General features: G+C 42.3%; 1 protein-coding gene across 4 annotated transcripts in view; it reads left to right on the forward strand.

Annotated features, from left to right (window-relative positions):
• Window positions 1-24,002, forward strand: part of cacna2d2a (calcium channel, voltage-dependent, alpha 2/delta subunit 2a) — a 295,606-nt gene that overhangs the window by 13,876 nt on the left and 257,728 nt on the right. For all 4 annotated transcript variants that reach the window (XM_072684877.1, XM_072684878.1, XM_072684879.1 and 1 more), the window contains exon 2: window positions 8,839-8,920. In XM_072684877.1, coding sequence (XP_072540978.1) covers window positions 8,839-8,920 — 82 coding nt within the window. The remainder of the gene's footprint in view (window positions 1-8,838; window positions 8,921-24,002) is intronic.

Here is a 24,002-nt window from a genome sequence, read left to right on the forward strand (position 1 = left end):
GTTCTTTGCTCTGTGGTTTTTATAGATGAAGCTGGGTGGAGGGGAGGGGAGGGGGGCAGCCTCACAGTGGGAGTGGGACTTGTAGTAAATGGGTTTAAATACATGGATGGTGACAAATAATGAAAACATTATGTAAATATTCAGTAATTAATAAGACGTAGAACTGTGTTTAGTGGTAAATGGGACCATTCATCAAGAGGAAGAGTCTCCGGTATGCTTACAATATTAACTATGGGCCTCATTCACTACTGTCTTCCTTAGACCACTATCTTCCCAGATTTGGGGATTTAGAGACCTCTCTGGTGAGAAAGTGTAATTGCACAGAGCGTGTGGAAGAGTACATTTACATTACATTTACGGCATTTAGCTGACGCTCTTATCCAGAGCGACTTACAAGGTTACTTGTATTAGAGAGGCAAGCCAACGTAGCGTTAGGAGTCTTGCCCAGGGACTCTTATTGGTGTAGCCCAGCATATGGTCACCCAGACTGGGAATCGAACCCTGGTCTCCCATATGATGTAATAGCTTACTGGTAGCTAGTGGTTTTATGTGTTGCTCTACACCAACTGCCACAAGAGTACTTCTGAAACATGTGTTGTGGCGTGGCCTCCTTTTAGAGTGGACGAATCTGACCATTGCAAGTTTACCTTCACTAAGTCAGTGGAGTACTCAGAGAGAGCTCAGTCAAAACCTGGTGAAGGAAATTTCTTCAGAGGCTGTAGGAGAATTATATAGCTACTGTTGTCATTCTTATCTGCTTAATAACTGTTTCAATGGACATACTGTCAAAACATGTATCTTCACAATAATGACTTTTAGTTAAAGTGTTTTTAACGTGAATTTAAACGTTAGCGTTTTTACACTTTAACGTTAATGTGCATAAATTGCTGAGTTAAACTGTATTCTGTGTTTTTGAGTATATAGTTTTGCTTATTTACGATGAAATACTGTTGCAATGTAGAGAGCAATTACGGGGAAAAAATGGGGAATACAGAAATAAACAGTGGTGAACACTGACCAACAGATTGGCTATTGGCTGAAACACTGGCTATCACAGTACAGCTGTTTAGTAGGTCTCTGTTTAGGTGGTCGCATAGGTTGTGTTTATGAAATTACAGTGAGGATAGCTCTTGATATTGTCAGAGAATAGTGACTAGCTCAGAGGCACTGTCAGAGAGCTGTCAGAGGCAAAAAAGCAGCGTTAGGTTGCTGTACTGTACCACACTGCAATGCAGATACACACCAATCTAAAATAATGATAGCTTGCCTGTCTGTTTCAGAAGCTCGTCATAAAAACACAATATTATACCTGCTCAGCAAGAAAAAGCCTCAGCATCACTTTTGAATCATTTCAGGTCACAGAGATCTCGCCTCATATCAAAGCCTAGCCAGTGTTGATCCTGGTTTTGGCGAGCACTCCGTCATGCTCTCTTTTGGCACTGCCAGCTCTCTTCAGTTCTAATTCAGCGTTGACAGTGGGTCAATGAGCAGAGGAAGACTGCATTTCAGATATCTACAATGCAGTCTGATATCTCCATGGATTTTAAGAGGAAATTTATTTCTGTTGGTGAATAAGGCTCAGTGTTTAGACATAATCACTGAGAAGACCACATAAGCCATTCAGGGACATTTACTGTCCGGTTTTGATAGTTGAGGCTCCTTGTTGAGTTAAGAAATGGGTATCATACCTGGGATCACCGTATCTTTTCTGCTTAATGCACTTGATGCTCATTTGGGTAGCACAGCGCTAGCCAGAATGAGGGATTAAGGGAGGACCACCCTACCCACCCTGGGAGAGCTGGGCAGTCTCGCAGTTTCATGGTGATAAGGTAAACACTCCGGTTGGGGCACTTGGGAGGCCTACAGCCTGATGTATTTGGTTGGCAACAGCAGTAGTAGTTAGAAAGTTACCAAACTGTGATGACTAGACAACCGGTAAACCAGCGAATGAGCCCAAGGCTCATTGATGGTAAAAAAAGAGTCTGCTGCTAACGTCTTGGTGCCACATACCACAGGACACCTTAAAGGATGTTGTGAAATCCATGCCTTGATGGGTTGGTGCTGTTTGGACTTACACATTATTAGGCAGGTGGTTTTAATGTTATGGCTGATTGGTGTACATTGTACAATAACTTAATACTGTTTCATCTGGAAGTACATGATGTTTTTATGTCTTGAATTTTACATTATTTTTTGTTGCACTTATTTGGCCTCTTTTGAACTCAGTGATTTGCCTAATGATGCTTTGAAAATCTTACACATCAAAGTGCTGATTATTAGACCTCCTGCTTTGACACATGCTGCTAATTGGCATTCTGCCTAATATGACTCACCTGTTGGGCTGTCTTTATAATTGTGATTAATAATTTATGGGGTGTTTCCATTTTTCTGTCCACTTTGCTGTTTATCCGTGTGTGTTTATACAGCACTGTGTGGCTGTGGTCTGGGTCAGCAGGCCTATAAGTCGTCCCTTTCACAATAGCATATCTCATAAAGCCATTGTAGACTGTTTTATTGGGCCTTCAAGCCAAGATAGCCCAAAGGAAGCTGTGGTTTACGTTGTGTCAGGGTACTGTAACTACACTATTGACAAAAGTATTGGGACACCAGCTCTTTCATTGTTTCTTCCGAAATCAAGAATATAAAAAAAAGAGTTTCTCCTGCTTTTGTTGGAGTAACTGTCTCTACTGTCCAGGGAAGAAGAAGGCTTTTCACTAGACTTTGGAGGAGCATTGCTGTAAGAATCTGATTGCATTTAGCAACTACAGCATTGGTGAGGTCAGGATGTTGGATGATCACCACCCCACCTCATCATCCCCAAGTCCCCAACTTATCCCAAAAGTATTGGATGGAGCACCAACCATCATTCCAGAGGACACAGTTCCACTTTTTCACATCTCAGTGCTGGGGGGCTTTATACCCCTCTAACCCACACCTGGTATTGGGCAGCATGGTGCCAATAGGCTGATGTTCATCTGCTCCAGAGAGTCCTATTCTATTGGTGGTACTTATTTGCTCACTATACAAGCAGCTTGTGCAATGGGTGTGTGTCAGCATGGTTGCATTCATTAGAAGGGGTGTCCACAAACATTTGGACATACAGTGTATGTCTATACGGTCTTGATTGACTGTTTTGTTGCTTAGCCAGTGTCTGAGTCCAAGACAGCCTTCTTCACCATCTCTGTCCATCAGTCTCTTTCTCTCTCTCTCTCTGCATCAGCAGGATCTTGTTAAGCATCTCGTTGTGTTAAGTGCTTTTGCTTATGTGTGTGTGTGTGTGTGTGTGTGTGTGAGAGAGAGAGAGAGAGAGAGAGAGAGAGAGAGGGAGAGAGTGGAGGAAGAGATATACGGCCCTGATCCGAAGACGTTTGATCTCTTAATTCCTGGGCTGGCTCCGTTTAGCCAGCGTTCAGGCTGCTTAGGGTAGCACTTCTGTCAGCGCCCAGGCCTTTTTTATCACCAGCATCCTTAAACACTACAGCTGCCTGCCAACCACGTCTTCTGCTATCAAATAAAGAGAGAAAGAAAGAGGAAGTGAGAGACGGAGAGGGATAGAGAGAGATAAGGGTAGGGTTATTAGAGCAGGGCGGCCTTGATAGAATTTTCTATCGTGATTTTTTTCCGTGTGTACAGCTAGGGTTGTTCCAGTACCACACTGTAGCAAATGTCTGTAGTTTTCACAGCATTATTGCTGTATAATGAGCAAAGGCTTACTGTAGATCCTGATGCTGTAGATCTGTAAAGCATCATGGTCAGAATTTACCATATGATATCCTATAAAGCACAATATGCTCATTTTGAGCAGGATGTTAGATGATCACCACCCCACCTCATCATTCCCAAGTCCCCAACTTATCCCAAACGTATTGGATGGAGCACCAACCATTTGTTCCACTTCACAGCTCAATGCTCAATGGGCATTAGGCAGCATGGTGCCAATAGGCTGATGTTCATCTGCTCCAGATGTAGTCCTGTTCTATTGGTTCTATGGATGTGTGTCAGCATGGGTGCAATTTAAAGTGGCTGCATGCATCCATTAGAAAGGGTGTCCACAAACATTTGGACATATAGTGTACATCTATATGTGTCTTGGTTATTATTACTTAGGAAGACCCTCAGTCTTTCAGATAAACAGACATATGCTAGTGGTGTGTTAGTTACCTCAGCTTGGTAACATTACTAGCCGAGCCTTTTCCAGCTCATATCTTTCAGCCGGTAAACAGTCGGTCCATGAAGATGTAGTAAACTGACACCAAGCATTGCTACGTAATGCTAGCCACACTGCACCGGGAGAGAGAGGCACCATAAAGATACCCACCTTCCTTAGCTAGTACTCTAGCATTGAGAGCATGTGCATAGCATTACCAACATAAAGTATTAGTATGTAATTTTTTTATATATTTGGTTGTCTGCTGATATTTACTAAAATACATCAGCAGTTTGGTGTGGGAGTAACATTACTGGATAAACAGTTGTGTGTACAGCTAGCTAGCTACATGTGTTGGTGCTCTAGCAAGCTCAATTTCTCTTGCTAGCTATAAAAAAATATTTAGTATGTTGAAAATTATACAATAAATCATTGTCTTCATTTTACGCTATATAATAGTATTTTAAAAATAATATTTATTTATTTATTTATATTTATAATTTTATTATTTTAAAACTGTTGCTTAAAATAGTCTTAATATTTGCTGTGTTGAGAAATGTGTGTAGTGACAGTGTTGCCAACAGTGTTGCCAACTCCTCAGCAAGGAAAGTAGCTATCAGCTGTAGCCTAATTTGCATAAATGTTCATTTGCTTATATTTAAAGCTGTTTAATAAAAGAATAGCGTTGTGGGAGAGAAAACTAAGTAAAAAAAACCCCTAAATGAACGTCCTCTGTTGTTGAAGTTGTCACTTCCCAAAATATCTTCATGACTGTAATGCTTTGTCCAGACCCACATTACATAAATCATTTTTTACGTAAATTATGTAAATCAATTTTGTCCTGTGTTGTAAATGGTGTGATGTCAAATTTGATCAAAACACTGTTATGTGGGGTGGAACCGATACTCTACACTCAACCCCTACTTCTTTATCTGGGCTTGGGACGGGCGAAGTTACCTTAAAAGAAACACTTCTTTTAGTTCTTATTTTCTTTCTTTTTTTGTTCGATTTGAGGTTAAGTTTACTTAGAGTAAGGTAAATTTAGTGATTTATTTTCATGTCAGACTGAAGACACATTCATATTTACATGCCGCTCTGTAAATAGGGGGCAGGGTCAGCGGTGTGGGTCTGCTCTGACTGTGAGACTGAGCACTGTGAGTGTTGTGGGACGGGGCTCACGGCAGCCCCCACTGCTGAGGACAACAACTGAAGAGTATGTGTGTTCACCTCAGAGTCTCCAAACATCTCCAGTAACATTAAAAAAGTTGTAAGATTTGTCGTTTATTTTTTATTAACGACATTTTTTATTTTAGTCTTTAGTTTATTATATATATATTTTTTACGTTTTTAGTGGAACAACATTTTTAAGTTGGCAACACTGGTTACAAAGCTGTAATAACAATGACAATGTCTTTTGTAGGTGCTGTGTGTACAGTAATGTACAGTATGTAAACTGTAAAATCTACTACAGCTGCGTACTAGCTAATTGCTCCCAGCAAAGTTTCTGTACATTTCACAGTGTTTTATATAAAGTGCCACATGTCTCTCAGTGCTAAGTATAATGGTTTATCTGGCATACCTAAATAAAGTTAATGTGTATGTTAACAAGTGAATTAACTATTTTATTTTAGCCCTGTAAATACTTATTAACTGTTGTAGTATCCAGGGTTCCTAGTTGAGTTTAATAATATGAGTTAAATTGCTTGTCTCAAGTCAGATTTGTTCACTTAAGCAGCTTAACTCCTTAAACCCTGTACGTAGACCCACACTCTGGTTCTTCACCCTCATAACTGCATTACTCTCTCACGTAACAGCAATTTCATAGACCCTAAAATAGAGCCCTGTGGGACTCCTAGAGTTCAAAAGGTTAAATAGGCTGGTTAAAGCAGTATTGTGTGAGGATTGGAAGATCTAGGGGGGATGATATTTCACCAGCTGACTTCTTGTTGCAGTGGTGGCTCCTATTACAGAACCACACTGGAATTTTGTTGTGTTTTTAGGACCACCCATTCTTTCACTTTCACATGTGTGGAAGGGCAAACTGCATTACTGGGTGCTTGATTTTGTACACCTGAATGAAACAGCCAAATTCAGAGAATTAGAGGTGTGTCCCAATACTTTTGTCCAATACCTTTTGTCTTTTTAAAAAAGACAACAGTAGAGCAATTGTTTTCCAACCCTGTCCTAAAAATAATACATAAGACCCAGCAAGACTGGTAAACAGCAGAAAATCAGCATAGCTGTGTGACACCTGTGTGTCAAAATACCTTCCAGTGTGTGCAACAAACCACACCTGCAAGATAACCTGCAATGAGGAAAACACAGTCAGATAAAACAGGCCCAACATATATCACTATTATTATTATTTCATATGTTAATAAAATTGTTGTTGGACCTAATCGTCATATTTTCCAGCAGCTATGCGTAAACACACACACCCACCCACACATACACACTCAGGCTTTCTCGGGGGGGGGGGGGGGGTATTCTAAGGCTGCATGGCGTAGATAAGGCTAATTTCAGACCGCAGGCCTTGGTTGCAAATCTCAGACCATTAAGCAGTTTTAGATAAAGCCGTTATAAGGCTCCTGTAACACTGTTACACTGGCGCGTTCTCTGTCAATGTCTGATACCTTCAATGTGCAAAATACCCCATTGGCAGCAAATGTATTTCTGCAGATATTGCTGGTAAATGTGAAATTAAAGAAATACTGCACATAGAAAAACCTGAGCAAACATCAGGAGACCTTCCAAGCTCTCGAGTTTTAGGAAAAGTTTATGTAAAGATGGTCATTAATGTGATCTGCTGAAGGACGGGGCTTTACCAACACTGCTGTGTTGCACCAGCCACTGCTGTTGGACTTCTGACCTACTGAATTTATGCTGGAATGCCTCAAAACAATACATTTATACATTATGTAGCAATCCTACCTTAAACAGCAGCTACATAATCATGCTGATGCTCCAGTAAAAGTATGATTGACTGTATGATCTGCAGGACTGCTCATCGCCTGTGGGCTTTTCCAAACTCCAGCTGACCATTTGTTTCCATGATTTAAATGATGGTAAATATGCCAACTTAGTTCACCGCACTCAACTGGCTATAGTTGCTGCATTACACTTACAAAATCAAATTACACACCATTCCGGCCAATTTTCACCACAAATCGGGCAAGAATCCTGACGGGAAATCATTTCTATGCAAATTTCATACGTGGTTAGTGCATTACTGTCTGTGCAGTCAATCTGAGAAGACTACTGCATTAGTTATTGCCGATTGCTGCCATCTGTTTGCGGCAAAAACAGTGCCGCCGTTTTATCCGGGTGCGTATAACAATTCAAGCCCAGGCCGAGCATGACTGCAGCTTGATGATGGCTGATTCCAGCATTATTTCTTTCCTCCATCATTAATAAAAACAAAGAAAGGGCACCGTTTCACAGTGGCAGACATAAGCCTGCAGCACCCCGATTGATTGTGGTTGACTATCGTCACATTGCTTCAATCCTAATCCAGCGTCAATGTCTGTGCTACCCCCTGCCGCCGGAAATCACCAGCTCTCGTTGAAAATGAATGCATACTGTAGAGCTGGGCAATATGACAATACTTATCTATGCTTTTCTAAGCATACGGAGAAGACTGTTAGGGCTTAATAAACAGTGATCAGCTGCAGGTTTCATTACTAACAGTGTAATTAGACTGGGTTCATTAGATGAAGAGCAGAAGATGATGAATATAAATCACTGTATTCAGTACAGGAGAGGATCTGAATAGTAGTTTATAAGAATCTGATGTTACTGATATGTTTAGTCTGTGATTAACATGTCTCATGACATATAATGTGTATCTCGAAAAAAGTATTTCAAGATTGTGATATAGTATTTTTACCATATCGCCCAGACCTACATACCAGCTGCTTTATTGGGTCGCATTGCTGCTGGTGTGAACAGAGGACTAGAAGATGGTGTTAGCTCGTCAGGATCATTAGTAATCGCGACTCTTCACTCTCGGCTTGTACTTTTTAACCCTTTAGTTAAAAAGCTTCTATTAACAGAGAATAGCCCAGCTAGTTTCTACAGAAGTTCCTGTAGTTACTGAGTAATACGCCTGAGTGTGTGATAAGCCTTGGAGTGTTAAGGGGTTAACAGCTTTCAGGCTGTTGCCTGGTTATAGGAAAATAAGCAGACTGATATTTACAGGGATGCAGTCGGAGTGCCATTATCAGATAGAAGATACTTGCACTCATATAATACCTCCCAGCCGATCACACTGCGAGGTTGGAAGTAACGATTTATGATATATATATGAAAATATATATATATATATATATATATATATATATTATACTGTATATATTATATCTATAATATTATTTTTTGCTATATATTTCACCCCTCTATGTGTTTTTTAAACATCCCTTCTCGATTTTGGTCTCCATGGCGTGCACCTCATTGCTGAAAATCGTGGGTGTTTCAGTGATTCACTGTGTTTTGGTGGGGAGATGTTAAGTCAGGTGTTAATCCGTCCTGATGTGGATCGTTTGCGATGTGCAAAGTGCAAATGTTTCATTCGGGGATAAGTTCCACTGAGTTCACCTTCGGAATCCTAATTCCCCTATCTCTCTCTCTCTCTCTCTCTCTCTCTCTCTCTCTCTCTCTCTCTCTCTCTCTCTCTCCCTTGCTCTCCCTCTCAGGATGATCCACTGGGCGAGCCGTATAGAGAAGGAGCTGGACAAAGTGCTGCCGCAGGTGACCGGAGCCCAGCAGATGAAATCTGTAAGTCTTGCTGTTTATCCTCTGCACTAATAGCGCTGTAACGTCGTGGCGTGCCGTGCTCATCTGTGGTCGTAGTGTTGTCAGCTGTGGTGCACCTGGTCCAAGCCTGTCAGTCATCCACGCTTTGTTGAGATGTCAACACTAGCTCCAGGTTGTTTGGTCTAACCATAGCAATTGCCTAGCAACCGCCTAGTAGCATCCTAACATCCTAGCAACCACTAAGCAACTCCATAGCAACCGCCTAGCAACATTGTACTGTAGCAATGACCTAGGACACCATAGCACCTACTGTTCAACTCCATAGCAGCCACCTAGCAACAGCCTAGCAGCCACTTTCAACTCTATAAATAGGAACCACTTAAAAAGGATTGCAATCACCATTGCAACCACCTAGCAACACCATAGCAACCACCTAGCAACACCATAGCAATTCTGTGACTTCTGTACACAGCTCACAAATGATTATATCTGTTTGCAGCTGAGAGATATCACAGAGTTACAATTTTAAGGTTCAAAGATTTAAGAATTTAAGGTTTGAAAAGCGTTTTTAAGAATAATCTTAAGGTAAATTTAGGTAGCTTATAAGAATAAAGAGAAAAAAGTGAATATATATATATATATATATATATATATATATATATATATATATATATAATTTATTTATTTATTTATTTATTATTTTTAAGTCTTCAATGTTTCTTAGGGTTTTCATGCTTTTCTTATGGAGCCATTTCTAACAGAGGCCTTTTTTTGCTGCATTTTGCGAAAAGCAGAATCAAGCTAAGCGCTCAAAACATTTAAATAAACAAGAACTAGACGTGACAGCAGAGGAAAAAATACTCTTTGGAAAATATGACATGATATGATAACAGTAGTTCAATGAGCATTGGGCCTCATATATCAGTATCTTCCTAAGAATTCTCTTTAAAAAGTCTACGACGGATCACGTTGTGCTCGTAAATCGAACAAATTCAACGTAAGAAAACACTGGCGAGCGTCAGAATCTTTGGGAAAAGAGGATGACCTTCTGACCTCTTCATTTCATATTTAAATAACCTACACGATCAGCCATAACATTAGCACCACTGACAGGTGACGTGAAATACATTGATTATCATCATCTACAGTGGCTTCATCTGTTATGGGTGGGATCTACATACTAGGCAGCAAGTGAACAGTCCGTTCTTGAAGATGATGGTGGTGTTAAAAGCAGGAAAAACAGACAAGCATAAGAATCTGAGCCACTTTGACAAGAATCAAATTGCGATGGGTCAGAACCTACCAAAAGTGCTCCAAGGAAGGACAACCAGTAAGCCAGAGATAGGGTCTTCATCATGGGCACCCAAGGCTTATTGCTGTGATCCATGTAGGCTCCACCTCCTCAACCTAAAGGATCTGCTGCTGACGTCTTGGTGCCAGATTCAACAGGACCCCCTTAGAGGTCTTGACCATGCCTCGAATGGTCAGATCTGTTGTGGTGGCACAAGGGGGGACCTACTCAGTATTAGGCAGGTGGTGGTAATGCTATGGCTGATTGGTGTATGCTCTCTGGGGCACCGTGGGGTTTAGATCAGACTCACATTATCAGTAGAAGTGGATGGAGATTTACCGCAGCGTGGTTACAGCTGATGTATTAGTTGAGCTGTGCTCTCTGTGCTGAATGACAGTGACAGTGATTAATAGTCATAGACAGTCTGCCTCCTGAGTCTGTCAGGGAGTTGTGTAAACGGCTTTTCCACACACACACACACACACACACACACACACACACACACAAACAACACCCACGTTCACTCGCACTCATACTGTATCGGCTTCCAGTCTCTCAGTATGGGAGCCTGATACTCAGCATATGGTTTGGCACCAGAGAGAGTGTATGTGTGTGAGAGAGTGTGTGTGTGTGTGTGTGTGTGTGGGCATTATGCTCACAGTCCTCAAAGACTTTAGCATTAGCATTTGCGATGGCAGCGGCGCTTGGTGTTTGGTAACACTTCGGCTGGCCTGCAGCCTGTCGAATTTCTGATATGGGATTATTAACGTGGTAATCTCTGTTGAAATCACACACATTATGAAGGTTACTGTAGAGGTGACTCCAGACGGGGATGGATTTGGTCCGATTCAGAGGGAAAATCGGCCCTATGCTTGTTACCGTGAGTTACGTAACCTTCTTATGATAATATCTAGATTTTGGGGCTGCTGCAATGGCTGATTATGATGATTCTCTTTTAATCCGCCATCCTTCCGCCTCAGTTGGACTAAGATCCAGTGCTAAGAGTGGGTGATATGAAGATACACTGTATGGACAAAAGTATTGGGACACCTGCTCATTCATTGTTTCTTCTGAAATGAAGGGTATGAACAAAAGATGATCCTGCATTTGTTAGAGGAACTGTCTCTACTGTCCATGGAAGAAGGCTTTCTATTAGATTTTAGAGCAGAGCATTGCTGTGAGGATTTGATTGCATTCACCGACAAGAGCGTTAGTGAGGTCAGAATGTTGGGTGATCACCACCTCATCTCATCATCCCCAACTCTGGGAACTGTGTTCTCTGGAATGATGATGGTGCTCCAGCCAATACTTTTGGAATGGGTTATGAAGTTGGGGATGATCAGATGGGGGTAGTGATCATCTTCCACCATCCTGAGCTCACTAAGGGTCTTGTCGGTGGATGCAATCAAATCCTCACAGCAGTGCTCTGCTCCGAAATCTAGTAGTAAGCCTTCTTCCCTTGACAGTAGAGACGGTTACTCCCACAAAAGCAGGATCAGCTCTTTTTAACATGCATGATCAATGAATGAGCAGGTGTCCGAATACATTTGTCCATCAGTGAACATGAAGTAATGTAGGGTTTCTCTCTGTCTTTGAGAAATCGTCCCTGATGGCTGTTTAAATGAATAAATGATGTCTTGGTGTGGTTTCCATGGATTTCCTTGTGGACTGGTGGTAGTAGAACCATTGTTGTTCTAGATAGCACATAATGGATGATGGGAAACCCGTGTGACCTTTACCAGGAGCTGTGAAGGAGCTCAGATCAATAGTACACTGCTGTGCAACGAAAGTGCTGTACAAACATTAGATAAAGCTCGGGATCACAGTGTGACAGTGTAGTGAAACCTGAGCTTGTGAAACCAGCCCTGGTGAAGCTGCAGCTTGTTTGATAAGACGACAAAAAAATGGACGTATGAATCTGAGCCATTTCGACAAGAACCAGATTGGATGGCTTGGCGACTGGGTCAGAACATCTCCAAAACATCAGCCAGGGATGTTTCTGTCATGCAGTGGTCAGTACCTACCAAAAGTGCTCCAAGGAAGGGCAACCGGTGAAACAGAGAAAGTGGTCTTCATCATGGGCACCCAAGGCTCACTGATGTGATCCATGTAGGCCCCACCTCACAACTTCCAGAACCTAAAGGATCTGCTGCTGATGTCTTGGTGCCAGATTCAACAGGACCCCGTTAGAGGTCTTGTGAAATCCATGTCTCAAATGGTAGCTGTGTCTGCTGTCCAGGGAAAGCTTTTCTATTAGAATTTGCATAGGAGAATTGCTGTGAAGATTTGATTGCATTCAGCGACAAAAGTGTTCACAGTAGTGAGGTCAGGTTATTGTACAATCATCACTCCACCTCATCCCCAACTCCCCAACTCATCCCAGAAGTATTGGATGGAGCACCAGCCATCCTTCCAGAGAACACAGTTCTCTTAAACTGCCGTCCTTCCTCCTTAGTGTGACTAAGATCCAGGACTAAGAGTGGGTGAATTGGACTACACGACATGGACAAAAGTATTGGGACACCTGCTCATTCATTGTTTCTTCTGAAATCAAGGTTATTAAAAAAGAGATTATCCTGCTTTTGTTGAAGAAACTGTCTCTATCATCTAGGAAAGAAGGCTTGCTACTAGATTTTGGAGGTGGAGCATTGCTGTGAGGATTTGATTGCATTCAGCGACAAGAAGTATTGGGTGGAGCATCAACCATCATTCCAGAGAACAGAAGAGCTTCACAGCTTAATTCCCCTCTGGCATTAGGCAGCATGGTGGTTCAGAGAGTCCTATTCTATTGGCAGTTCTTCTCCACAGGGACTAGCCATCTGTGTGTGTGTGTGTGTATGCATTTACGCATCTGTCTGAGCAGTGGGTGTGTCATAAAGTAGCTGAATGCATTCATTAGAAGGGGTGTCCATAAATATTTGGACGTGTAGTGTATTTTTGCCATGTTGCCCACCTTTAGCCAGGTCCAAACCCACGGTAAATTACAATTTAACCGAGCTGCTTGCTGACATGAATGTTAATGGAACGGATGTTGATACAAGAAATGAGTTTTGCATTTTTCCCCCGCCTCGGCTGCTCCATTCATCTCCGCAGTGTGTGTTTCTTGGCCTTGCGCTGCTCAGCTTGGCCGCATACCTGCCAAGAAGTGATAGGGGAGGCAAATACAGCTCCCTGTTTATATTTGGGCTATACAGGATTTTTCTGTTTCGCGGCTCGTTTGTGTTTGAAAAGCGAAAAATAATAAAAAAAAAAGTTTATGTGGAATGGACAGAATGCAGGATGGGCTGGCTGAAGGGAGAGGACTGCGAGTGTGTGTGTGTGTGCGTGTGTGTGTGGAAGCACATTTATCTCCAGCCCAAACAGGAGTCGTCACAGGGTGTGCTAAATGGCCCAGCGTGTGCAGAAAAAGCCATTTTCTAAATGGATGCCTCTCCCTATACGTGCGTCTGATGGAAATCTTCCCCGGGCCGCGGCCGCCCTGCTAACAAGATTGTCTCCCTTCACTTCTCTTTTTCTCTCTCTCTCTATATATCTCTCTCTCTCTTTTTCTCTCTCAATCTCTCTCTCTCTCTCGCTCTCTCTTCATGCTCAGTTTATTCCCACACCCCCCCGCCTCCCCTTTAAAAAGGAAAAGGTTCACAAATGATTTGTAAGTGTGCTGTTTTTCCCCTCCCCGAAGTTTTTTCCAACAAAGTTAAATAAGAAAAGCCGTCTGCGGTTTTGCATTCGTTTCCCGGCTCTCTCACTCGGAGAATAGCAAACAGGTGGTGGGGAGAAAGGGAGAGAGAGAGCGAGGGAGCGAGAGAGAGAGAGATGGAAAACACTGCCTGAAAGTTTGTCGTTGCTCAGTCGCTCGTGTTAATAGAAGAAATACACATACAGATGTGTAAAAGTTTGTGGACACCCCTATCTAATGAATGCATTCGGCTGACACAGATGTGCCAATGCATACACATGCTAATGTTCATACACAGCTCATCTAGTCCCTGTAGACAAGTATTACCAGTAGAATAGGACTCTCTGGAGCAGGTTAATGAACCTGAACCTATTGGCACCATGCTGCCCAATGCCAGGTGTGGGCTAGAGGAGGGGTATAAAGCCCCCCAGCAGTATTGAGCTGTGGAGCAGTGGAAGAACTGTGTTCTCTGGAATGATGGATGATGGTGGAGCTCCATCCAATACTTTTGGGATGAGTTGGAGAGTTGGGGATGATGAGGTAAGGTGGTGATCATCCAACATCCATACTGACCTCATTAACCCTCTTGTTGCTGAGTGCAGTCCAATCTTCACAGCAATGCTCTGCTCCAAAACCTAGTAGAGTCTGTCTTCCCTGGACAGTAAAGACAGTTACTCCAACAAAAGCAGGATGAACTCTTTTTAATGCCCTTGATTTCAGAAGAAGGAGCAGGTGTCCCAAAACTTTTGTCCATCTAATGTAACTTGTATCTTGATTCAGTTTAAAAGTGCATGCGCGAGAGACAGAGAGAGAGAGAGGCTAAAGAAGACCCCACACACTTCCTGTAAAAGCAGTCCAGATGAGAATGTGAAGATATAATTCAAGGGGGGGGGGGGGGGGGGGCGCTGTAGGTGGTGCATGGGTTCGACCTTTGCTCCGGTCACTGTTTGTGAGGAGTTTTGTGATCTCCCCGTGTCCGTGTGGGTTTCCGCCTGCCTTATGAAATCTTATGAAATCTTATGAAATACATTTTATAAAGTATATTTAAAGACATTTATTCAGTTTATTGGTGTACTTACATTACCTTCATCTCTCCATATTGTTTACATGAGGATCAGATGTCCATAAATATATATAAATATACTATTTAAATATATTAAAAAAGACAAAGCTTCTGTGGTGTGTCTTAACTCTTTCACACGACTGTATATCTCTAATTATTCAAATTATTATGATCTTTACTTATTTATTTAATTAATTTAACTTTATTATTATTAGTTAATGATTATTGATGATAACTGCAAATAATAATAATAATAATAATATACTAAAAATAATGACAACAACAACAATAACAACAACACCAACAACAACAATACTAATAATAGTAGTTATTGTACTACTATTATTTCTGTTATTAACTATTTAATTGCTAATATTTCACCAAATAAATTCAGCTTTAAATGACAGTCAAACCACACCAACGGTAAGAGAGAGAGAGAGAGAGAGAGAGACAGAGAGACAGAGAGAGACAGAGAGACAGAGAGAGAAGCATAGAGAGAGAGGGAGAGAGAGGGAGAGAGGGGGAGAGAGAGAGAGAGGGAGAGAGAGGGAGAGAGAGAGAGAGAGAGAGAGACTGCAACTTCCTGTCACTTTTAATTGGATGAGGTGGATGTTCTGTAATAAATGGACAAAGGGAATTGTTCCACAGTATGTCACAGACTCTCTCTCTCTCTCTCTCTCTCTCTCTCTCTCTCTCTCGCTCTCTCTCTCTTATTCTTTCTCTATCTCTCTCACTCATTTTTTATCTCTGTCTTTCTCTGCATGTCTCTCTTTCTTTCTCTCTCTCTCTGTTAGGTAAACAGTATCCCAGCTTCACTCCCACACACACTCCCTAACAAACTGTACCTACTTCAGTAGCAGTGATATAAATAGAACACCACACACACACACACACACACACACTCACTCTAGCATGGCCATTTCCCAGCCTCCTCGCGCCTCTTCTGCAGAAGGTTATGACAGCTCATGTTAGGCCTCCTTCCTCTTCCATACGGACGACTCAATCGGCATGAATATTTCAACACACACACATACACACATACATACACACATACAGAGAGTGTACCACGCAGTGCTTGCAAATGTTTTCCATCATCTGTCTTTTTCAGCTCCTCTTTATTCTGTTCATCCTCTGATATCTGTTCACTAATTGTTTATGAATGCACACCATATCTCTCTCTCTCTCTCTCTCTCTCTCTCTCTCTCTCTCTCTTTCTCTCTCTTTATGTGTGTGTGGGGGGGGGGGGGGTTAGAGAAGATGAAGATCAGAGAGAGCAGATGCACATTCTTTATTCACTGCGCTCAGAAGAGCTGTTCTTAACAGTGTGAGGAAGAAAAGAGGGGGGAGACGCAGGCGTGGACGAGAGAGGCTAAAGGATCAGCAGTGAGAGAGTCACATAACATCCACCTGGCAACACCATACCATCTATACAGCAACGCCATAGCAACCACCTAGTAACACCATATTAACCATGCAGCACCTGGGAAACCATAAAAGCCACCTGGTAACACCTTAGCATCCATGTAGCAACACCGTAACACCCATATGGCAAACTTATAGCAACCACTTAGCAACACCATAGCAATCACCTGGGATAAAACAGTAACCCTTAGCAACACCATAGCAACCAGCTAGCAAACCACCTGGAATACCATAGCAACCACATAGCAACAGCCTAGCAACTGCTTGTGGCTGAAGTGAAATCCACTTCAGCTGCACAACCATTCTGCATCATCTTATTATTATGCAAAAAGTCAAATATATGAAAATGGAGATTTTTGCATGACATTGTCAATATTGTTGTGAATTGATTTGTTTTGCTTTTTATTCATTTATTAAAATTTTAATTAGATTTGAAGCACATCAAAACAATCACTACTAACTAATGAATTTGACCCAATCTGGCAACACTAAGCAGGCTGGTGCTTTGGTCAGCTATTGTCAGTGAGTGGAGACTGACCATATTTCAGAAAGGTTGGTGAGGAGCAGAATCTGGACAGCTGTACTTGCAGACTCAGAGCTGCCTTGCATCTCCGTAACCACAACTTTACCGGAGAAGCTAAAAACCTTCTTAGCTTTCAATGGAAGTCAGTGTAAAATATTTTATCCCCGGTCACTTTGGAGCATTTCTATAGGTCCAGTCGTCATGGAATTCCGACACAGTGTAAAGAACGATTGCCAGATTCATATAATGCAAAAAAGTGAAAAACGTGGCAGTACAAGGTTTTGTGTGACAGCGGCGGCTCGGCTGCATTATCATTTTACTATCAGGATTTAAAATTGACACATAAAACATTCCCAAAATAGGATTTGGGAGAAACAAATTCATGAAAACAAACCTGAGCGTAATTGCTTGTATGTCTCTGTGTGTGTGTGTGTGTGTGTGTGTGTGGCCAGATTACAGACTCCCTGCTGAGCCGTAGGTTGATCTGAATCTAGTGTTTCCTTTGCACGGCATGTTTTTTTTTGTGCCTTATGTTGAATGTGTGTCTGTTTTTGCGTTTGCGAGCAGGCTCCTCGTTACTCTGGGTGCGAGGCTGTTAACAGATGGTGCTCGGAGTGTGTGTAGTAAGACGTAGGTCAGAAAAATCAGAGTGCAGTAATATGAGCTCTTCAGGAGAATCCTAGAAAGCTGCCCTCTATAACTTCTGACCTTTTGACTGCGTTCTGCTGAGGCTCATGCATTATTCACGGCAACCGGACTGCGCTGGACAGTGCGGTGGGTTGTGTCCGGCATGGATGCAGTATGGAAATGAAGTCTCCTTTGTGAATATGCAGATGGTTTCTTAAAGTGCTGTCAAGCTTGTAAACCTGTAAGATAGTTCCCGGATGGATCATGACCTCTACGCTTCTCAGGCCCGCTTCTGCACACTGTAGAGTTAGAGTGTGTAACAGTACACATGATAATACTGTAAATATGACCATTAGAGACTGATTGCAGCCTTTTCCGATATAATATTAATATGATGACAAAAGTATTGGGACACTTGCTCTTTCTTCTGAAATCAAGGCTATTAAAAAATACTTTATCCTGCTTTTTGTTCTGGGAAGAAGGCTTTCTGATTTTGGAGAAGCTTGGTGGGTTCAGGATGTTGGACGACTACCACCCCACCTCATCCTCAACTCCTCAACCCAAAATGAATCCATCCATCCAGAGAAAACAGTTCTTCCACTGCTCCACAGCTCAGTGCTGGGGGGGCTTTATACCCCTCTATCCCAGCCCTGATAATTGGCACAGTGCCAACAGGTTACTGTTCATCTGCTCCCGGACGTTGTATCCTATTGGCAGTACTCCTCTACAGTGACTAGACAAGCTGTGTGTATGTGTGTGTGCATTTGCACATCTGTGTCAGCAATGGGTGCCCCTTAAAGTAGCCAAATGCATTCATTAGAAGGGGTGTCCACAAACATTTGGACATGTAGTGTATAGCGCACCTTAGACATGGGCACCTCGGACATTGAGGTTAGTCCTGGGGCTCAAACCAGCAACCCTCCGGGCCCAATCCTGCTTCTCTAACCTTTAGGCCACAGCTTTACTGTGGTGTATGACATGACCAGCAAGGTGGGTTCCAGGTGGGCAAGGGCTCTGAGTGGGTTTGTACATGTGTTGTTACTGGGTCCCAGTTGGGCTTCCCAAATGTGTCCCATTGGTACAGTCCTACCTATTATCACATTGGTCTCATCTAGGCTCCATGTGCAGTGTACAACCCAGATAAGATATGTTTAACCCCTCCTGGTCCCACCACTGACCCAGGTGGGCATCCATGTGAACAGCCAACATGGAACCCATACCCATGATATGTGGGTTTCTAACTGGGTTTTGATTGGGTCTGGTTTCTCCTCTTAAAATGACACCAATCCTCAGTAACACTGCACTGACTCACACACACACACACACAGACTAAGACACACACGCTTAAACTTGCAGTGCTGTTTCATCAGAGCCCTCTGATCAATGTAATTGGTTTCCTGATTTAATAGCACTTAGTGCCGAAGACCATTTACAGGAAGAGCTGAGTGTCCCTGTACACTGTGAAATTGCCTTAACCCAAAGTGCACACACACACATATACACACACACACATATACACACACACACACCATAGTGTCACACACAGAGGCCTGAAGCGACAGGATGTATGTTCGAGTTTAATTCTACTGAAAGTAAAACAAAGCACTGGGGATGCTGGCAAAGGGAAGCAAACTGTGCCCAACGAGCACCCACAGAAAAAGGAAGAGCAAGCAGGAACGCTGGAAGCACGGAATACACTCCACACTCCACACACTTCCACATTCAGAGGACCGGAAAAACGACACCTACTGAAGTCGAATTCAACAGTGATATGAATAATAGCCAGGTTAAGACACTGATGACCTGGGCAAGACTGGGCATATCATACTACATACACTATACGTCCAAATATTTGTGGACACCCCTTGTAATAAATGCATTTAGCTGCTTTAATTTGCACTCATTGCTGACACAGATGTGCATGTGCACACCCATGGCTTGCCTAGTCCCTGCAGAGCAGTACTGCCAATAGAAGAGGACTCTCTGGAGCAGATAGTAAACATGAACCTGTTGGCACCATGCTGCCTAATGCCAGGCGTGGGCTAGAGGGGTATAAAGCCCCCCAGCTTTGAGCTGTGGAGTCAAACTGTGCTCTCTGGAAACATGGTGCTCTATAGATACCACCTTTTAACTTCTTTGCAATACCATAGCTGCACCTAGGATGCCATAGTACTCCTTTTCAGACACCATAACAGCCGCCTAACAACACCACAGCAACCACCTATTGACATCATATCAAGCACCGTGCCACTCCATAGCAACAGCTGTGAAACCAAAGCAGCCACGTAGGAAGACCATCGCACCCACTTACCAACTCCATAGGATCCATCTAGTATCTACTCAGCAACACCATAGTGTAAACTAGGATACCATAGCAACCACTTAGCAACACCAGAGTAATGCGCAATACTACAACAGCCACCTAGCAATTGCCTACCACACCATAGCAACCACCTAGCGATACCATAGCAACAGTAACAACACCACAGTTTTATTTACAAATGTTGTGTAATGTGTGTCCTGCCTATTTTGTTCACTATTATGGTTTTGCATTTATAATAGTAATAATAATAATAATAATAATTATTATTATTATTATTATTATTATTATTTTTATTATTATTATTAATAGTAATTTATAAAAATAGTAATCATGGCCAAAGAACATGCAGGGAGGTATTCTATCGTGTGCAGGTCAGTATTAACTGTGTCTTTATGCACTCTCTGCTCAGACACCTCGTCCCTGGATTACCTGAAGGCACCGGACTTCACGAACCCCCTCACATAATCCACAATAAACGGCACTTCTGTAATCCTGGCAATCTGTCGTGCTTTTCATGTGTGAAAAATGTGTAGAAGAGCAGATAAATGGCGTAGCGCTTGGCAGGTGCAGAACGTTTAGCCCTCCTGGTTGGCTGAGGCTGTCCATGTAAGGAGTGGTCCGATTGGCTGTGTGTGTGTGTGTGTGTGTGTGTGTGTGTGTGTGTGTGTGTGTGTGTGTGTAAGAGGAAGACTGATTGGCTGCAGTTGTGGGCCATGGCCCTCAGGCTGGGGAACGTGTGGAGAAGCGTGCTGCGATCTTAGAGCTGCTGATGTGTTGAGGCTGACCAGCAGTCCAGTCATTCTGATCGGGGGTAGTTGCTTTAGTGTGTGTGTGTGTGTGTGTGTGTGTGTGTGTGTGTGATTGTGCTTGCAGGTCTGTGTGTGTGTATGTGAGTGTGTGTGGGTGTTGGCTAGCTGTTCTCCAGCTATTTGGGTCAAATATAAAAACCTTATAGTGTTCCCAGTTACATAATCCTATTACAGTGCTATATGTAGAAGACAGGTCCTGTTGAATATAGGCTACTGTACTGGGTGTATATATATATATATATATATATATATATATATATATATATATATATATATATATATATATATATGTGGACTCTGTGTCCTGTGGTCCTGTGGTGAGTTGTGAGATAGGGCCTCCATAAGCATCAGTCAGTGAGCATTAGGCACCCATGACCCTGCCGCCTTTTCACAGATTGTCCTTTCCTGTAACACTTGTGGTAGGCACTGACCACTGCATACCAGACATACCCCACAAGATCCGCCTGATGTTCTGGAGATGCTCTGACCCAGTCGTCCAGCCCTCACAATATGGCCCAATATGGTACACATATGAGGCCTCAAATGGGCTGAGATCTTTCAGCTGTAGTTGAGTTTACAGACAGTGAAGCTCAGGGGTTTGAGCTGCTCCTCACTGGTTTTACAGATGAAGCTCTTGTATGTGGCGGGTTGAGTCAGGTCTGCTCAGCTCTCTCTCTCTTTTGGGCGAGTTTGTTTAGAGAGTGAACTGAAGCCTCATGTTCATGAACTCAGTCTTCTACAGTCTTGTCCTTCTACTACAGCCAGAGGCTTTCTGTAAGAACTACAGAACACAGGACTGTACTTTTACGTTCAGTACCTAAGCAGTACTTTTTAGAATAAACTACTTGCAGTACAAGAAATCCTGAATACTCACTTTGTCACTTAATTCTGGAGCTTAAAGTCAAGTCAGATTTATTTGTATAGCTTTTTACAGCTGTTGTCGTCACAAAGCAGCTTCACATAATTAGTAATTAGTAAAAGACAGAAACAAAGAAATAACAGAAGAGACATGAAGGATCAGAGACCCCCAGTGAGCCCCAACGGCGACAGTGGCAAGAAAAAACTCCCTCAGAGCTGGAGGAAGAAACCTTGGGAGGAACCAAGACTCACAAGGGGGACCCGACCCGTCCTCCTCTGATCAGAACTATTTATAAATTATTGATTAAAAAATCTAACAAACCATCTAAACTGTTGAACTGCTCTGATCATAATCATAATATAATAATCATGGTGTAGTAGAACTTAAATATAGTCATGTCAGCAATAGTCAGAGTAATAATAGTTCATAGTGCTAATATTAATAGAGGCCATTTAGGTTTTAACATGGTCATTAAACAGGTAGCAGTGGTAGGAGGGTGTGCAGCTGGTCTGGCGTGGTGGGTGGGGGGCCTGCTGGTTGGACTGGTAGGTGGCAGCTGGTCTGACGCAGGTAGAGGGGACCTCAGCAGGCAATCTTCCAGCAGGTCGGGCTGGGTGACCATTTACTCAGAGAAGGTAAAAAGAGACAGAGTTAGTTCTGAATGGATTTATAGAGAGCAGAGAATGTTCAGTAGAACTTCTACTTCTATTCAAGTCACTTTTCTAATAGAGCACCTGTACTTTTACTCAAGTCTAGGTCTCCAGTACTTTACAGCTGCTTTGTATCAACTCCAGTTGTGAAAAGCGCAATACTAATGTATTTCATTTGATTTGCTATGAAGTGTGCGCCTGTGTATTTAAAAAAAGTCAGAGGATTTCTACAGATCCCTCCTGTCTTTGTATATTCTATATTTTGTGTATATTTTGTGTGTATTTTGTATTTATTTCCTATAATTTTATATAACTTTATTTTAATATGTTTAGTATGTATATAGTTTTGTCCTGCTGTAGAGCATCAACCTGAGCCTCACCACAAGCATTTCAATGCATAAATGTCCTGACATGTTGTGCAAAGGACAAATAAACCTGAAACTTGAAACTTAAAACTTGAAGAGCTTCTTCACAGTCACGTTTCTCAGTTACAACAACAGTTTTCTAGGGTCCTAAACAAGGTCTGTCTACTGTATCCCATAAAAACCTTTTTAGTGACCTTATTACACCCTTAAGAGTGTGGTCTCACTGTCTCTTTACTCATAGACAGTAGTGTAACCTGAGGACAGTGTCCAGGTTTAATTTTCGCACCTAAACCACATTACTTTCCGAACTGTAAGAGAAGCCTGAGTCTGTTTTAGCTTATTTAAGAAACTGCAACATGCTGAAGCACTGAGATATGTATTGTCCTAAGATCTGATTAGTGACCTGGCAGTCCAGTATGTTGCTGCTGGTCATTTTGTCTATGCAGCAGATCTTTTCTTGTGCATTTGAGTGTGTGTGTGTGTGTGTGTGTGTATAAAATAGCATTGGCAGCACTTTGCAATTTTTATTGATGGCAGATTTTCTATAGAAGCTTATTTTTATTGGAGGAGAAGCACCTCCTGAACTCCTGTGTGTAATGGGCTGGGGGCACAATTTGGACACAATGTAAAGAACGACTGTCAGATTCACATTATGTCAAAAAATTAAAAATGGAGAGACAAGGTTTTTGCGTGACAGTGGCAAAACAGCAGATAACGAATATGTTATGCAAAATAATTTTGAGATAACTAAAAAAATACTTTATAATCATGATGATTTCTTTATTTTGAGTGTGTGTGAGTGTGTGTGTGTGTGTATGTGTGTGAATAACACTGCCTGCTTTAGCCTGTTGATTGTAAATCATTGGTAAAATCTCTTCCTATAGAGCTGTGCAACACACTGTTCTTTATAGATCTTGTGAGCTTCATTGTGCCTGTGTGTGTGTGTTTGTGTTTGTGTGTGTGTGTGTTCCATAGGCCCTCTAGCTCAGCTGAATGTGCTGTAAAATGTGCTGTAAATGGTCCGTTAGTGTCGGTTAGTGTTGCTGAAGGTAAACACTCATTCTCAATGCTTCGCTTCTGTCTCCTTGAAGGAGTGTGTGCAGTCAATTTAAATCATTAGCAAGGAGCTGCCTCTGCAAGAGCGTTACACACTCCATTCACTCTGCCTAAGAGTGTATGTGTGTGTGTGTGTGTGTGACAGAATCTGCCCTTCTCATTCGTTTTAACTCTGTAATACCACCTGCACCTTTTTTTCATCTGTTCTTCCCTGTTTATAACATGATATCCCCATCCTGCTTCGAGACATGGAGCACCATCATGCTGGAAGTAGCCGCTATTGAAGGGATGCACGTGGTCCGAAACGATACTCAAAGCAGGCTGTGGCATTCAAGCGATCCTTGATTGGCATTAACAGGCCCAGAGTGTGCCAAGAGGAAGCTCCCCACACCATTACACCATCACCACCAGCCTGGACTGTTGACACAAGGCAGGTTGG

The sequence above is a fragment of the Salminus brasiliensis genome, chromosome 7 (genome assembly GCF_030463535.1).
Source record: "Salminus brasiliensis chromosome 7, fSalBra1.hap2, whole genome shotgun sequence".
NCBI classification, from domain to species: Eukaryota; Metazoa; Chordata; class Actinopteri; order Characiformes; family Bryconidae; genus Salminus; species Salminus brasiliensis.